The 14280-nt window shown below is 47.1% G+C and overlaps 1 protein-coding gene across 4 annotated transcripts in view; it reads right to left on the bottom strand.

Annotated features, from left to right (window-relative positions):
* The window catches only part of Tnrc6c (trinucleotide repeat containing 6C), a 153323-nt gene that overhangs the window by 6773 nt on the left and 132270 nt on the right, over window positions 1–14280 (bottom strand). For 3 of the 4 annotated variants that reach the window (XM_023713929.1, XM_023713930.1, XM_023713932.1), the window contains 6 exons: window positions 12997–13116; window positions 9321–9404; window positions 8888–9125; window positions 6381–6548; window positions 4077–4268; window positions 3453–3596 (listed from right to left, as the gene is read on the bottom strand). In XM_023713929.1, the coding sequence (XP_023569697.1) occupies window positions 3453–3596; window positions 4077–4268; window positions 6381–6548; window positions 8888–9125; window positions 9321–9404; window positions 12997–13116 (946 nt within the window). The remainder of the gene's footprint in view (window positions 1–3452; window positions 3597–4076; window positions 4269–6380; window positions 6549–8887; window positions 9126–9320; window positions 9405–12996; window positions 13117–14280) is intronic. The other variant, XM_023713931.1, reaches the window with a different exon arrangement.

Here is a 14280-nt window from a genome sequence, read left to right as displayed (position 1 = left end):
AGAGAGAGAGAGAGAGAGAGAGAGAGAGAGAGCGCTTCTTGCTTCCTGCTAGGACTCCTAGTGAACAGATGCCAGTGCTGCCCTCAAGGGGAGGGGGGCACATAGCATGCTGGTTTTAGAAAAGCTTGATGAGAAGATTTGAGGGAATACTGACATATGTAGGCAGAAATCTACAAATGATACATCTATTTGCAAATCTGCTACACAGCTTGTGTATGTATCCACTTCTTTATATTCTTGTTAAGAATTTCAGATTGAAATTTCTCAAGTTTTATGACTCTTCTCCATTTTCCTCTGGCCCTAAAAGAAGTCTCATACTTGAAAGCCTTGAGCGGGCAGTGGTATGGAGTATATCAGATACCACATGGATCCGAGTGGTGGAATGGGGCACAACGGTGCTGGGGACAGATGACAGGACCTGTGGGAGTCTCCTCCACTCCTCATAGTAAACTCAAGGAACAGGAAATTCTGTGGTTCCCAGCAGAGTGTCTGAAGTCTCATACCACTTGCCTGGTAGCCGAGGGAGAAAGGAGGACACAGATCCACTCAGGCAGGAGCATGTGTCAGGTCTGCTCTGGCAGCATCACGTCCTCGGTGCATGCAAGGCTGCAGATGGGCCTAAGGCCTGCGGCCTGTGGGCCAGGCCTATGTTATACTTCATCCACACAGCCTTCCAGGTCAGAAGGGGACACACTGAGGTGGTGAGGAGCCAAACACGAGAAGCACTTCCTAAAATGCTGCTACAGCTTGGGCAGAAGGCTCTGAGATGCTGAGAGGTGCCGAGAAGACCCTCTGAGGCATGCAGCCCTGGGGTGCCAGTGTGGCTGCTCCTGAAGGCTGAGGTGGTACAGGCCAGGTAAGGGCAGGAGCCCGCTCTGGGGAAAGAGAATCACTACTACCTAGATGCTTGAAATAGCAGCTCAGACGAAGCCAGCCAAATAGCTCAGTGGATTAAAGTGCCTGCAAGCAGGCACAGGGGCCGGGGGTTTGATCCCAGGGCCTGCCAATCTGGCTCTGCCCCCAGGGTGCACTGAGACAGTGATTGAGACTGGGCATAGTGGCAGGCACTTGTAATCCCAGCACTTGGGAGGCTGTAAACGGGAGAATCACTACGAGACTGATCTAGTAGTGAGATCCTGAATACCCTGTAGACCCTTTCCTAAAAAATACAGGGGAAAAAAAAAAAAAAGAAATACCAGGTCAGAGCTTTCAAGCATCAGTGATTTCCCCTTTCCAACAGGATAAAAACTTAAATATAGGACAGTCCTCATCTTTTCACAATTCAAATAACAAAATCACAAAACAATAAAATTCCAAGTTTTTCATTATAAGTTTTGCCATAAAAATATGAGCATTTGGGGCCGGGGAGATAGCTCAGTAGAATAAGCGCTTCCCTGGCAAGTGCAAGGGCCTGAGTTCAATCCCCGGTTCCTCCAAAAAAAAAAAAAAAGCATTTGCCTGACTCCTGAACTGCCGCTCCCACGTCTCTCTATACTACAGGAATGCAGATGCTGTCCCAACAGCTGTGTATGGACTTGAGCTGCCCTCCGGCTAGAGCGGCACTCTCCTGCTGAGGGAGGCTTGTCCCCACCTGGAGCGGTGCAGGGGCTCCTGGGCTGTTCTTAAGACAGCAGTTCTCCTTATGCTGAAGCTCAGTGCAATGTTTTTTTCCTTCTCTCTCTCTTTTTTGTGGTGGTGGTGGAGATTGGCCCCAGAGGCACAGGACTGCTGCTCTTGCGCCACTCCTCTGTGCACCTCTCTCCACAGAGCCTCTGCACTGGCCCAGGAATGCACAGTGCTGTCAGGAAAGGTGACTTGTACTCGCCAGGACTTGCACCTGGACTGCACACACCCCCGGAAGCTGCTCTGTTTAAAGAGCCAGAGAAGTAAACTCATTGCTCCAGCAGTCTGGATTTAAGTGGGAGCTCACAGTAATGATTGGGGAAGAATGTCTGGGGCCTCTCTGGCAATTTGGCTCTTCTACTCAGTGAAGTGCTGAAGATAAAAGCCCCGCTGCCTGCCGTCTCTCTCCTGCACCTCCACTGTGCTTCCTAACAGAGCTCCACTGGCATCCAAGCTCTGGATCCTCAAGTCTGACTGATGGTGTGCAGTGTTAGCTCTGAGCTCCGAGCCAGGGAAAGCCTGAGGACAGATTTCACTCATTTTACTTGATTGTTTATAGACAGACAAAACAGAGGGAGATGGATAAGGGTAGTTCTGAGATTTCAAGTGGAATCTCATTTATTGAAAAGCTAAAAGTTAATATGGTGATTTGATAATACAGGCTTCCCAAGTTTGTTTGAATTTCAGGTTTATGGACAAAGAACACTCAACCTGTGTGTTATGTTATCCCATTTCTAAAAAGTGTCATGCTTGCACATTTTAATTTTCTCATAGGGGACATAAAACCCCTAGTGCCTATGCCAATATTCTACAATCAGAAAAGTTTTGAAGCCAGATGAGGCACATGCCTGCAATCCCAGCACCTTGAAGGCTGAGGCAGGAGGATCACTGCCAGTCCCAAGCCAGCTTGAACTAGACAGTGAGAACCTGTCTCAAAGAACAAACAAACAAATAACACCAACAAAATAAAAGATAAAACAAAACAAAAAGCAATGCTCTAAAACATGAAACACCACTCATCCCAAGCATTTTTAATTTTTTTTTTTTTCAGAACTGGGGATTGAACTCAAGCCCTTGCACTTGCCAGGGAAGCACTTATTCTACTGAGCCATTTCCCTGGCCCTCTGCGTTTTTATTTTTTAATCATTTATTGGCACCAGGGAAATGGCTCGGTAGAACAAGTGCTTGCCTGGTAAGCATAAGGACCTGAGTTCAAAACCCCAGTTCCACCAAAAAAAAAAAAAAAAAAAATCATTTATTTATTCATTTATTTATTTGGCACAGGGTCTTGCTATGTGAGCTTGGATTCATAGTGATCCTCCTGTCTCAGCCTCCATGGCATTAAAAGATTTTTTTTTTTGTTTTGTTTTATTGATATAAGGTATCACTATGCAGTTCAGACTGGCCTTGATCTCACTTTGTAGTCCAGGCTGGTCTCAAACTCTCAATAATCTTGCCTCAGCCTCCTGAGTGCTGGGATTACAGGTGTGTGCCACCATTCCTGATTTAACCCAAGCATTTTTTTTCCCCCCCTTTGGCGGAACCTGGGATTGAACTCTGACCCTTGTGCTTGCCAGGGAAGCGTTTATTCCACTGAGCCATCTCCCTGGCCCTATCCCAAGCATTTTGGATAAGGCCAATTTAACCTGTGTTACTCCATCAAGCAAAAGCATCAATTACCCCACACCAATCTCCACTGCTCCTGACTGCACTGCCAGATACTAGAAAAGGTGTTCATCACAGCTGCCTCAAAGCCCACAGTGCCTCTGTCTTTGAAGGTGACTGCAGACTCTCCCACAGAAGGCATATGGGGTGGCCCCAGTCCTTACCTCCACTCTTGAGGAGGTAGCGGTTGACATCCTGGATGGTGGTGTTGATGGTAGGCCCGGTGGGGACACTGCCAGGAGTGACATCAGGATCATTCTCAGGATCAATGTTCTGAAGTCCTTTCCATGGAACTCCAGGATGGAACTCTGTTTACAGAAACGAAAGCAAGGCTGCAAGATAGCGCACCTTCAACACTGCTTAACTGACATATAAACATACCCTTTTTTTTCCTGTTTGTGGAAATTTTTATCATCTGATAAATTCACAAGCACTGTTTAGTCTTTCATGAAAATAACCTCTTCTTTGGAACAAACCAGAGCTAGGTATCACAGCTACTACATTAAGGTCTCAATGTTTTTCTGGGATGGTATGTAGAGCCCCCTCCTCACCTACAGCCATCCCTTCTTCTCCTAATGTTGAACCAAGGGGGCTACAGGACAACATGTGATGCCAACCATACCCTAAGCTGATTTGGCAAGTGGATTCCCAACGGAAACAGCAAAGCTGTGAGCTTAATGCTTTCAGAACCCAGGGGACAGGTCCTGGCTCCTCTTAGGCCTAACCTCACTCCTCCACGTGCGGCGGGCTCTGCTGCGCCATCCCACAGAAGTGCCTCGGGGTCTTACCTGGGGGCCAGTTGATGCTGGAGCCATTTGAGATTTTATCACTGTCAGATTTGGCACGTGACCAGCTATGGGGAACAGCTACAGGAGGACTGGCTGGTGACTCACTATTCTGGATTAAATCGTACCGGCCATAGGAGTCATCAATGGAGGACTTACCTGGAGGCCCAATGCTTAGACCTCCAGGGATAGCACCTACAGGACAACAGAGAACAGTAACCAAGTGAATACTCTGCTTGTGACACTGGAGCCACTGGAGAGTCTTCCCTTCAGTCTAAGTCCCTGCCTCTTTCATTTACATGAACTGTCACTTTTTTTGGGGGGGAGGGGCGGAACTGGGGATTGAACTCAGGCATTCTACTGAACCAACTCCCTGGCCCCATGAGCTGTCAGACTTGACCTGTCCAGGATTCTCCAAGAACCAGTGAATATTTCAGTTTCAAAAATTCATCCCTGGAGGAAAGAAACCCTTGAAGAACCATTTTAATCTGTTAGTCTGGAAATCTTTACACAATTCATATCCATACCATGAGGAATGGACCACAGTAAAGCTTTCTGGGGAGAACTTGTGAGTCTCGTGCTTAGCTGCCAGTGTTGCTGTTGGTGTGCTCTTCCTTCCCACAGCCTACTGCCCTTGCTGTGGAAGAGCAAACCGGTCTGTAACCACCGACCCGCTCTGTGGTGGGTGCTCTTCTGCCCAGCAGACTGCTCTAATGTCACAAGCAAGTTTTTCAGAGTTAACTCTTAGGAAGAATTTTTTTTTTCCTTTTAAAATGCATCCTACATCAAAAGAGAACTATACAACTGTTAAATTTTTTGTTTTCTTCTGCTACCACGACACTTAGAGGGGCTAGGAGATGGCTCAGTAGAATAAGTGCTTGCCTGGCAAGTGCAAGGGCCTGAGTTCAATCCCTGGCTCCCCCCAAAAAATTCAAAAAACCCCACGACATTTAGAGCTAAATTTAATGCTAAGGTGAGACTGCATCCTATGGTCATCAGGTTTTCCTTCTTCCTTTCCAAGCAATTGAATTCCAACTTGTGCTTTACTTTTTTCAGTACCAGGGATTATACCTAGGGCCTCATGCACATTAGGCAAGAGCTCTACCATTGAGCTACACTGGAGCCCTTCCAATCTGTATTTGCTTGAGATGTCTCTCTAAGTTGCTCAGGCTGTTCTTAAACTTGAGATCCTCCTGCTTCAGGTTCTTGAGTAGCTGGGGCTACAGATGTATACTGTTACCCCTATGTTTTATTAATTTATTGAAAAAATTTCTTTTCAGAATATTCAGAATATTCAGTTTTTTAAAAGGTAATCTCTCTCTTTTTTTTTTTTTTTGTATTTTTTAGTAAGGGTTATAAAGGGTATACAGGGTCTCACTATGTTGACTGGATTTGTAGTAATCCGCCTGTTTTCAGCCTCCTAAAGAGCTGGGATTACAGGCTCGCGCCACCACACCCAGTCTCAATTGCTGTTTCAGCATGCCCCAGGGGCAGGGCTGGCATGGTCAGCCAGGGGACTGAACTGCAGCCACTGCATCTGCTTAAGCAGGTGCTTTACTCTGCTGAGCTATTTGGCCTGCCTTTAAAAGAGTCATCTTATGGGCCCGGGGAGATGGCTCAGTGGATTAAGTGCTTTCCTGGAAAGTGCAAGGGTCTGAGTTCAATCCCTGGTTCTGGAAAAAAAAAAAAAAGTCATCTTATGTAGTATTTTTATTTCAAGTGCTTTTTTTATTTTAAAGAGGAAAGAAATCTCAATAAAAATGACTAAATTTTAGGCCAACCTAGATGACTCAATGAAACACTGTCTCAAAATTAAATAATGGCAAAAAAGAAAAAAAAAAAGCGGGGGCGGATTGAGTACAGCTGAATGGTAGAGCACTTGGCTGGTATGAAGGGCTGGGTTCAATCCCTACTACTGTGGAAAAAAAAAAAAGTCTGTTCCCTGACTCGCTGAGATCTCACGTACTCTGTGATGGAATGGAATGTGCGCATGTGGGAGTGTACGCACGCGCAGGGCTGAACCCAGGGCCTGAGCACAGACCTGTTTTTCACTTCTTCCTTTGCGATCAGGTCTCACTAAGTCCCTCAGGTGCTCAGGCAAGGCTCAAAGTTGAAATCCTCTTGCGCCAGCTTTCCAAGAGTGGTTTGTGTGCAGGCATGCACCCTGCCTGGTTTTCAGAATGGGGCATTTTTACTCAACTTTCAGTACTGGATTGCAGAAGTGTATAGAATAAGTGTGCTACACAAAGGGATGGCATTACGAGAACAGCAGCAGCAGCCTCTCAGGCCGTGCTGGCCAAGACGTACCATGCTTGCTGGGATTCTGATCCATAGGAGAAGTAGCACTGGACAAGCTGTCCATCGAGTTGGGGTGTGTCCACTGAGGGAGGCGTGACTGGGACTGAGATGGGTCCTTCACTGACAAGCCGCTGGCCATGTCCATGCTGCTAACATTCATGTTTGGGTTTAGTCCAGCTGGAAACAGAGACACTGTCAGGACAGTCCTGCCCCTCCTCTCAGTCCAGTTTTCATTCAGGTTAAATATTCTTAACTTTTGATGCTGGTGAAAAAATACTTGTTTTAAAAACATCTATTTTTGCTGACATAAGGTGAAAATGTTAACAGTGTTAAATACAGTCGCGAGTCTCCACTTTTGCTTGCTTCAGTGTAGATAAACATGGCCCTCAGGTTCTCTCAGTCAGAGAGCATGGAGCAACAACGCAAGTCCAAACAATGAGGAAAGTCCTCAGGGTCCACTGCAGGAGCCAGCAGGCCCAGAAACCTTCCTCAGTGCACTAGTGCACTACCTTCAGAACAGGCGGGTCAGGACAACCTGACTGCCTTGAGGATATGTACGTTCCATGTACTGAAGTCTCCCCAGAAGGAGTTCATGAATTACACATCCAACAGCTTTTAGCAAACTGACCTAGTGGGAGGTGTGGGTGCTGCCATCAGCCACCAGGTGGCAGGGAAAAACTGGAGATGTGCCATGACCCAGCACTAGGTAGGCTGATAAAGGAAGATGGAGAAAAGGCTGACGCAGCGCTCCCGATGGGGACCCCAGTCAGGCTTAGGCAGGCTGCTCATGGGGTGCTATAGCCAACTTGTTAGCAGGTAGGGTGTGGTCAGAAGAGGTGGCTCACTGGCAGCTTGGCCTTGAAGGGTCTAGCTCCCTCTCTGCCTCTGCCCTTTGTTCTCTGCTTCCCTGATACCAGGCATGAGCAGCTTCTCCTCTATGCCCTCTGCCATACTCTCCAGCCAATCACACAAGTAAACCTTTCCTCTGTTAAGTTGCCAGTGTCAGGCATTGTGCCTTACTGTGAGAAAGCAACTACGGAGTGGTACATATTCTTTTTTTTTTTTTTTTTCTTTTTCGCGGAACCAGGGATTGAACTTCCCTGGTCCTGGTGCTTGCCAGGGAAGCGCTTATTCTACTGAGCCATCTCCCTGGCCCTGTGGTACATATTCTGAAGCAAAGTGCAGTAAGGCAAGCTGCAGCTAGCAGCGGACCAGTCTGTGGTGGGCTGGACTCAACCTCAGACACTCAATCAGGTTTTAATCACAAGATGCTTCTGCTTCAACACAGTGATGAAGGGACAACACTGTGTGCTGCATACACTAGACATACACATCTGTTACCTGTCAGGCTGGACGTGCTCACACGACAAGACGGTGTTCTACCACCTTCCTGAGAGTGATTATCAGGAAGTGGCAAGTTTTCGGTCATTTGACCAGACTCTGCCCTTTCAGAGATGTGTTTTCCCAACCTACCGACTCCCTCGGTCCCTATCTACAGACGCTGGCAGCAATCAGCAGACAAGCCTGAAGGGCTTTTCTAGCTCCTGGCAACACTTTTCCTCTGCTGCCTTAAGTTATATAACCTGTGCTTCCTGGGACCAGACTGTGTGTCCCAGAGGGGACCCCATGTCTCTCGGACTCATGGGTTCCATGTGGTGAGCATGTTCCAGGAGGTCAAGTCCTTTAACATATTGTGGCTGGCTTGAGCCACCGAGGTACACACATGACTGTTCCACTGATGGAAATGCCACCCAAGTAGTATAATCATGCATGTGCCACCAGGAGCTCAAAGCCAGCCAGGAGTGTGAGGCATACAAATTATGGACCCCTTGTGAAGGTGCTAAGAGGGGCCTGCTTAGAGAGTCGGAACGCTACTGGCAGAATTGCTGCAGACTTTTCTGTGGCTCGGGGGAAGGATGGTGGGTAATAAAGAACAGGAGAGAAAAAGAACCTTCACAGAACCTTCCAGAAAGACTTCATACTCAGCCAGGCCTTGTGCAGAGCCAGCATGCTGAGCAGCTGAGGCAGGAGGATCACAAGTTTGAGCCCAGACTAGGCAACTCAGACCCTCTCAAAACAAAATAAAACTGGCTGTGGTGGTGCATAGCTGGGAGGCTTAGGCAGGAGGACAGCATGTTTGAGCCTAGTCTGGGTAACTTAATGATGGAGCAAGTCACTGTCTCAAGATATAAGGCTAAAAAAACAGTGCTGGGTTATGTAGTTCAGTGTGAAGGACCTGGTTCAGCACCGAGTATCACAAAAAAACCCAAACCAAAGCCAACACTAACACACCACCCTGACACTCAAGGCCCTGTGAAGATCTTGCTCTGCAGGAGGCAGTCAGCAAGGCTCCCTCAGGAAGGAGCCTTTACTGCTCTCTGGTTCTGTCTGGTGCTGCGTCCTCCATGCTATGGTAGTGGCCAGCTTTCTGCCACAGCAGCGCTGTCCTGGTCACTGCAGGTAGACTCTGGGCAGCCCCTCTGCCTCATGTGGCCTTAAGCCCAAGGGAGACTCACCGAGAGGGTAAGGAGCAAAGGTATTGGGTGAAGACTGCTGCTCTTTGGTCTGCAGGTCAGGTAGACCAGGAGCCTGGGGGTAGGGGGGGAAGCTGTCCATGGTCGATTTGCCTGCAGAAGGGTGCAGAGACAGGTGCGGCGGGGGTGGCGGTGGCGGCTGCTTCATGAGCAGGGCCTGGGCCAGCTGGCGCTGGTGCTGCTGGATCTGCTGCTGCAGATTAGTGATTGTGCGCGCAACCTGGGAGGCAGAGACACACACGCATTAATCGGGAGGGAAGGGACGCGGCTCGTCTACAGGGCGTTTTCACCCGAGGTCTCACAGATGGGGCTGAACCCTCCTCAAGTAGCCCGTCCTGACCGGTTCAGTAGTTAGTATCTCCTCAACTCAAGAGAAATTACAGCTAATGGCAAGAGGCAGTCTGGGGACACTTACTTGCTGCTCCTGTTGTCTCATGGGTCCGGAAACATTACGCTGGGCCTGTAACATCTGCTGCTGGATTTGTAAACGTTGGTATGCCTGTTGACAAAAAGAAAAGCTACAAGTGTCCTTTCTTTGATGTGTGTGATCCTAGGGACTGAACTCAAGGAAGCTCTACTACTGAGCTATGTCCCCAGTCCTTTTAATTTTTTTCTTTTGAGACAGTGTCTAGGTTGTCCAGGTGGGACTTAAGCTTGTGATCCTCTTGCCTCAGCCTCCCAAATGCTGGTGTTACAGGTGTGAACCCTCATGCCTGGCTAAAAACTAGAGCAAGTATCATATGAAAGTCATTGACAAATGATTCAATTTTGTGATATAAGCCAATGAAAAGTTTATTTTTTAATTTTATGCAGGTTCTCACTATACACACCTAGAACTCGCAGTGATCTGGTTTTCAGCCTCCCCAGCACTGGGATTACTGGCATGCGCCACTGCTCCTGGGCTCAGTCGATGGCTCAGTGCACCCAGGGAATAAGGGGCCAGGGAGGCATGTGGTACGTGGGATCAAACTCCAGTCCTCGGGCTTGCCTAAGCAAGCAGGTGTGTAGTTCACTGAGCTATCTCGCTGGCCCTTTTATTTTCTTTTTTTGAGACGTCTCACTGTGTAGCTCAGGCTGGCCTTGAGTCCATTATGTAGCTCACTGTGTAGCTCAGGCTGGCCTTGAGTCCATTATGTAGCTCAAGCTGGCCTCAAACTCATAGCAATCTTCCTGCCTTAGCTTCCTGAATGCCAGGATGACAGGTATGCACCCCCATGGCTGATAGAAAAGTTTGTTTTTATGATCATCTAGCCAGGTATGCCTAACCTGCAGCCCTAGAGGTAGTAGGTCTTTTTAAAAAATACTATAATCAAATACGCTAAAGCCTGGTGTGGTGGTGCATGCCTGTAATCCCAGCACTTGGAAGGCTGTCAGGAGGGTCACTAAGTTCAAAGCCAACATGGCTACATAGGGAAAACCGGTTTCAGAAACAAAAAAAATAAAAAGTACAAAGTCCCCTCCCTAAAATGAAGTTTCATTATTTATGTGCACTAACTACATTAACACATTTTACATGTGGCCTGGGACAACTCTTTTCCATTCAATGTGGAAGAAGCCAGAATGGCCAGAAATGCAGAATACAGTAAGTACAGCAAGTGACTAGTGTCCAAAAGTGTCCTAATCATGGAATAATACATATTAAATAGCTGCTAAGGGCTAGGGGGCCATCTGATTATCTCAGCCAACATCACAGGGAATTAAAGCTGGAAGAGAAGCTAAACCAAGTATCTGTGGACTCTTCAGTCACATAAACCTGCCATCAACGTTGGCTAAAGTGACCACGATGTTCTTTTGTATGTAGATACTCAGACTTTTTCTCACATGAATTTCTGGGGACATTTTGTTTTGTTTATTTATTTATTTATGTGTGTGTGTGTGTGTGTGTGTGTGGCCAGCTCAGTCCACCAGGGGGCGGGTTGGCTGGCATGTGGTGCTGGGGGATTGAACCGCGGTCCCTGTGCTTTGCTAAGCTTGTTCTAAGTAGGTGCTTTAGACCCCTGAGCCATCTCACCAGCCCTCTGGGGACATTTTGGCAAGAGGACTTAGAGATGAACTAGCTGAAGTGCCTCATTAATTATGGATGATAGTGGATCTTGGGCTGGTGAGATGGCTCAGTGGTCTAAAGCACCTACTTAGAATAAGCTTAGCTAAAGCACAGGGACTGAGGTTCAATCCCCCAGCACCACATGCCAGCCAGCCCCACCCTCTGGTGCCCCCCCACAAATAAATAAATTAAAAAAAAAAAAAAGATAGTGGATCTTCAGGGGCTTAAATCTTAAAACATCAGGAAGCACTGAACTAATTTTCTCTACTTTTTTTGGTAAAAAACTGAAGAACAGAAAACATAAAGCCAGGGGCTGGTGAGATGGCTCAGTGGTCTAAAGTGCCTACTTAGAACAAGCTTAGCAAAGCACGGGGACCACGGTTCAATCCCCCAGCACCACATGCCAGCCAGCCCTGCCCCCTGGTGGGCTGAGCTGGCCACACACACATACACACACACACACACACACACAAATAAAAAATAAATAAAATAAATAAAAATTAAAAAAAAAAAAAAAAAGAACGTTCCACACACAGGGCCAGCAACTCCTCTTGGGTAACGGGACGACCTCGCCACACTGCGTCTGTAGGAAGCCGAGTGGGCTCTGAGCGCTGTGCCCTGCATGCGTGCTTCTGCCCGTGCGGCCTCCTCCTGTCCTCTGTGGTAGCTGCTAAGAGCAGCAAGACATGTGTGCAGGGGCAGATGTCACCTGAACTCAGTGAGGCACAACACAGGACAGCCAGTATACTGACTCCCTCCTGGATCAGAAAAGAAGCTGAGCCATATCCTGCCCCAAGTCTAGGCTCTGTGCTCTTCAAAAAAGTGAGGATGCATTCGGTGTCTCTACTACACTTCCCTCCTGTCACCCCCCATCTCTCCCCTGCAACTTACTAAGAGACACTCCAACTTGACAGGAGTGTGCCTAAAACAGGTAAAGGACCTCTTATAGAAGTCAAAATTCTGTATGAACAGTTGTTTAATGGAGTATTCCCATAACTACCCTCCCTCTACTTCTGTTTCTTTGATGACACGTGATTATTTTCTAGGCAACAAGGGTGCTGCATAGGACTTTAAAGTAAGTCAGGTACATATTTTTAAGGAATGAAGTAAACTGGGTATAGTGGCACATGTTTGTAATCTCAGTACTTGGGAGGCTGTGACAGGAGAACAGCTATGAATCTGAGGCCAGCCTGGGCTACAGAGTGGACTCAAGGCCAGCCTCAATTTCATAGTGAGACCTTCTTTCTTTTTTTTTTTAAAAAAAAAAAGAAAGGAAATAATATTCTTTTTTTTTTTTGGCAGAACTGGGGATTGAACTCAGGCCCTTGCGCTTGCCAGGGAAGCGTTAATTCCACTGACCATCTCCCCAGCCCCTGAAATAATATTCTTATCTCTTTAGTGTATACAGATTTGGGCCAGTGGAGGTGCATGCCTGTAATCCCAGCATTTGGGAAGCTGAGTCAGAAGGATCACCATGAGTTTGAGACCAGCCTGGGCTACATAGTGGGACCCTGTCTCAAACAAACAAAAAGAAAAACCAACCCCCCCCCCAATCAGTATGTGTCAAGGGATATAACGACATGACATTTTATGGTAAAGGCAATATGACTGTTCAAAAATTAAAAATTCAATATGTTAAACTGTAGCACTTTTAAGAATTATTGATGTGTAATACCCATTCTCAACCAGAGATCTGTGTGAGAATTAAGCTCTAATGCTCCACAGTACTCACTACAGGTAGGGCAGTAACTATTCTGACTTGTCTAGCATGCTATTTTTGCATACATCCTTTAGAGAAATTGGAGAAGTGACTTATTTGATATTTTGTGTTCTATGGTTCAGCTGAGCCCTCAAAGGAAAACACAGGCCTAGTTATGGGGCCTTCTAATCAGAGGAGCTAAAAATTTTATAAAGCTCAGTAAAAACACCCTTAAGCAAAAAACTTACTTCATTAACACAGTCTGGGTAATATACCCAGATGTGAAAAAAACGCTATAGTAACTGCTTGTCAGCGATGTGCTCGTAGCTGGGTAACATTTCCACTCACCAGCTGCAGCTGATAGAGCTGGTTCAACATCGTCATATGCTGAGGATTAATTGGCGAGGTTAATAGTGCAGGGTTGAGACCAATGTTTTTTGCTGCAAACTGCAAAAGCTGTGCTTGAACCTGTTTAAAATAAAACATACTATGAGCCATCGTAATTAAAATGTTTATTTGCATAGTGTTTTTGTGACTCAAAATGACCAAGTAACAATTCTGTCTGCTTCAGAGTTGGGTTTCAAAGGCTACTGGAACTCCTGCAGACAATTTAAAACATTAGTAGCTAACACGTTAAGAAGGAGGGGAGGAAGGAGAGTCTTGCAAGGGATTTCTTCCTCCGAATACTTAGTCACCCCACAGCTGTCTTGTCCACGGTTGGGGGTCACCCGTGTCAGTGACTGAGACCCTGTGCTGCCACAGTGAACTCTTAAGGCCTGGAGGTAGGGACGACCCTTTCCACTGGCTGGCATCTCATGGGGGAGGCAGGGGCATGCGCCCCACATAGCTTTGCAGAACTGTTCTAGGCACAGCGGACACCACCAGGAGGCTCAGCAAGCCCTTCTCCCCTGCATGCACATCCTCTCAGGACACTGTCACCAAGCCAAGAGCTGAGCTGCTCCAGTGAGCGTCCCTGCCCTACACACCCTGCAGAACAGACCTGATGTCTCCTTGCTGCCTGCTGAAGACAGTCTCTTCAACTGGAATTCACTACTCTGAGCCAGACAGGGCTTGGCCATGCTATTTTAGTGCTTCAAATGTCAGACTCCTTCGAAGTACAGGTATGAAACTGATTTCAGGTGGAACACAGGTGAGCATTTTTTACTTTAATAGTGGTCTAAGGCCAGGTGTGGTGCACACCTGCAATCCCAGCACTTGGCAGAAGGACTTTTTTTTTGGTCCGAATGCCTTCAGGGCAGGTTTGGCTGGCTTGAGTTGTGGGGACTGAACCGCAGCAACCTAAGCCTGACAGCTTTGTTGAAGCAGCCACTTAAAGAACTGAGCTAAGGGGCAGGACCCCAAAAGGCAGAAGGATTTTGTTGTTGTTGTTTTTGAATCCCAGCACTTGGGAGGCTGAGGCTGGAGGACTGAGAGTTGGAGGCCAACTGGGGCTACAGAGTGAGTTCAAGGCCAGCCTGAACTGCATAGTGAAACCCTGTCTTTAAAATTTTTAAAAAAAAAAGTGGTCTAGCATGTATTAGAAAAACACTAATTTTTTCTACTTAGAGGAGACATGCAAAAGTTTTTTGTTTTTTTTTTTCTGGACCTGGGGATTGAACTCAGGCCCATGTG

This window comes from Octodon degus, unplaced genomic scaffold, assembly GCF_000260255.1.
Source record: "Octodon degus isolate 3935 unplaced genomic scaffold, OctDeg1.0 scaffold00033, whole genome shotgun sequence".
NCBI lineage: Eukaryota > Metazoa > Chordata > Mammalia > Rodentia > Octodontidae > Octodon > Octodon degus.
The sequence above is the reverse complement of the archived record's forward strand: the minus strand, read 5'-3'. Positions and strand labels throughout refer to the sequence as shown.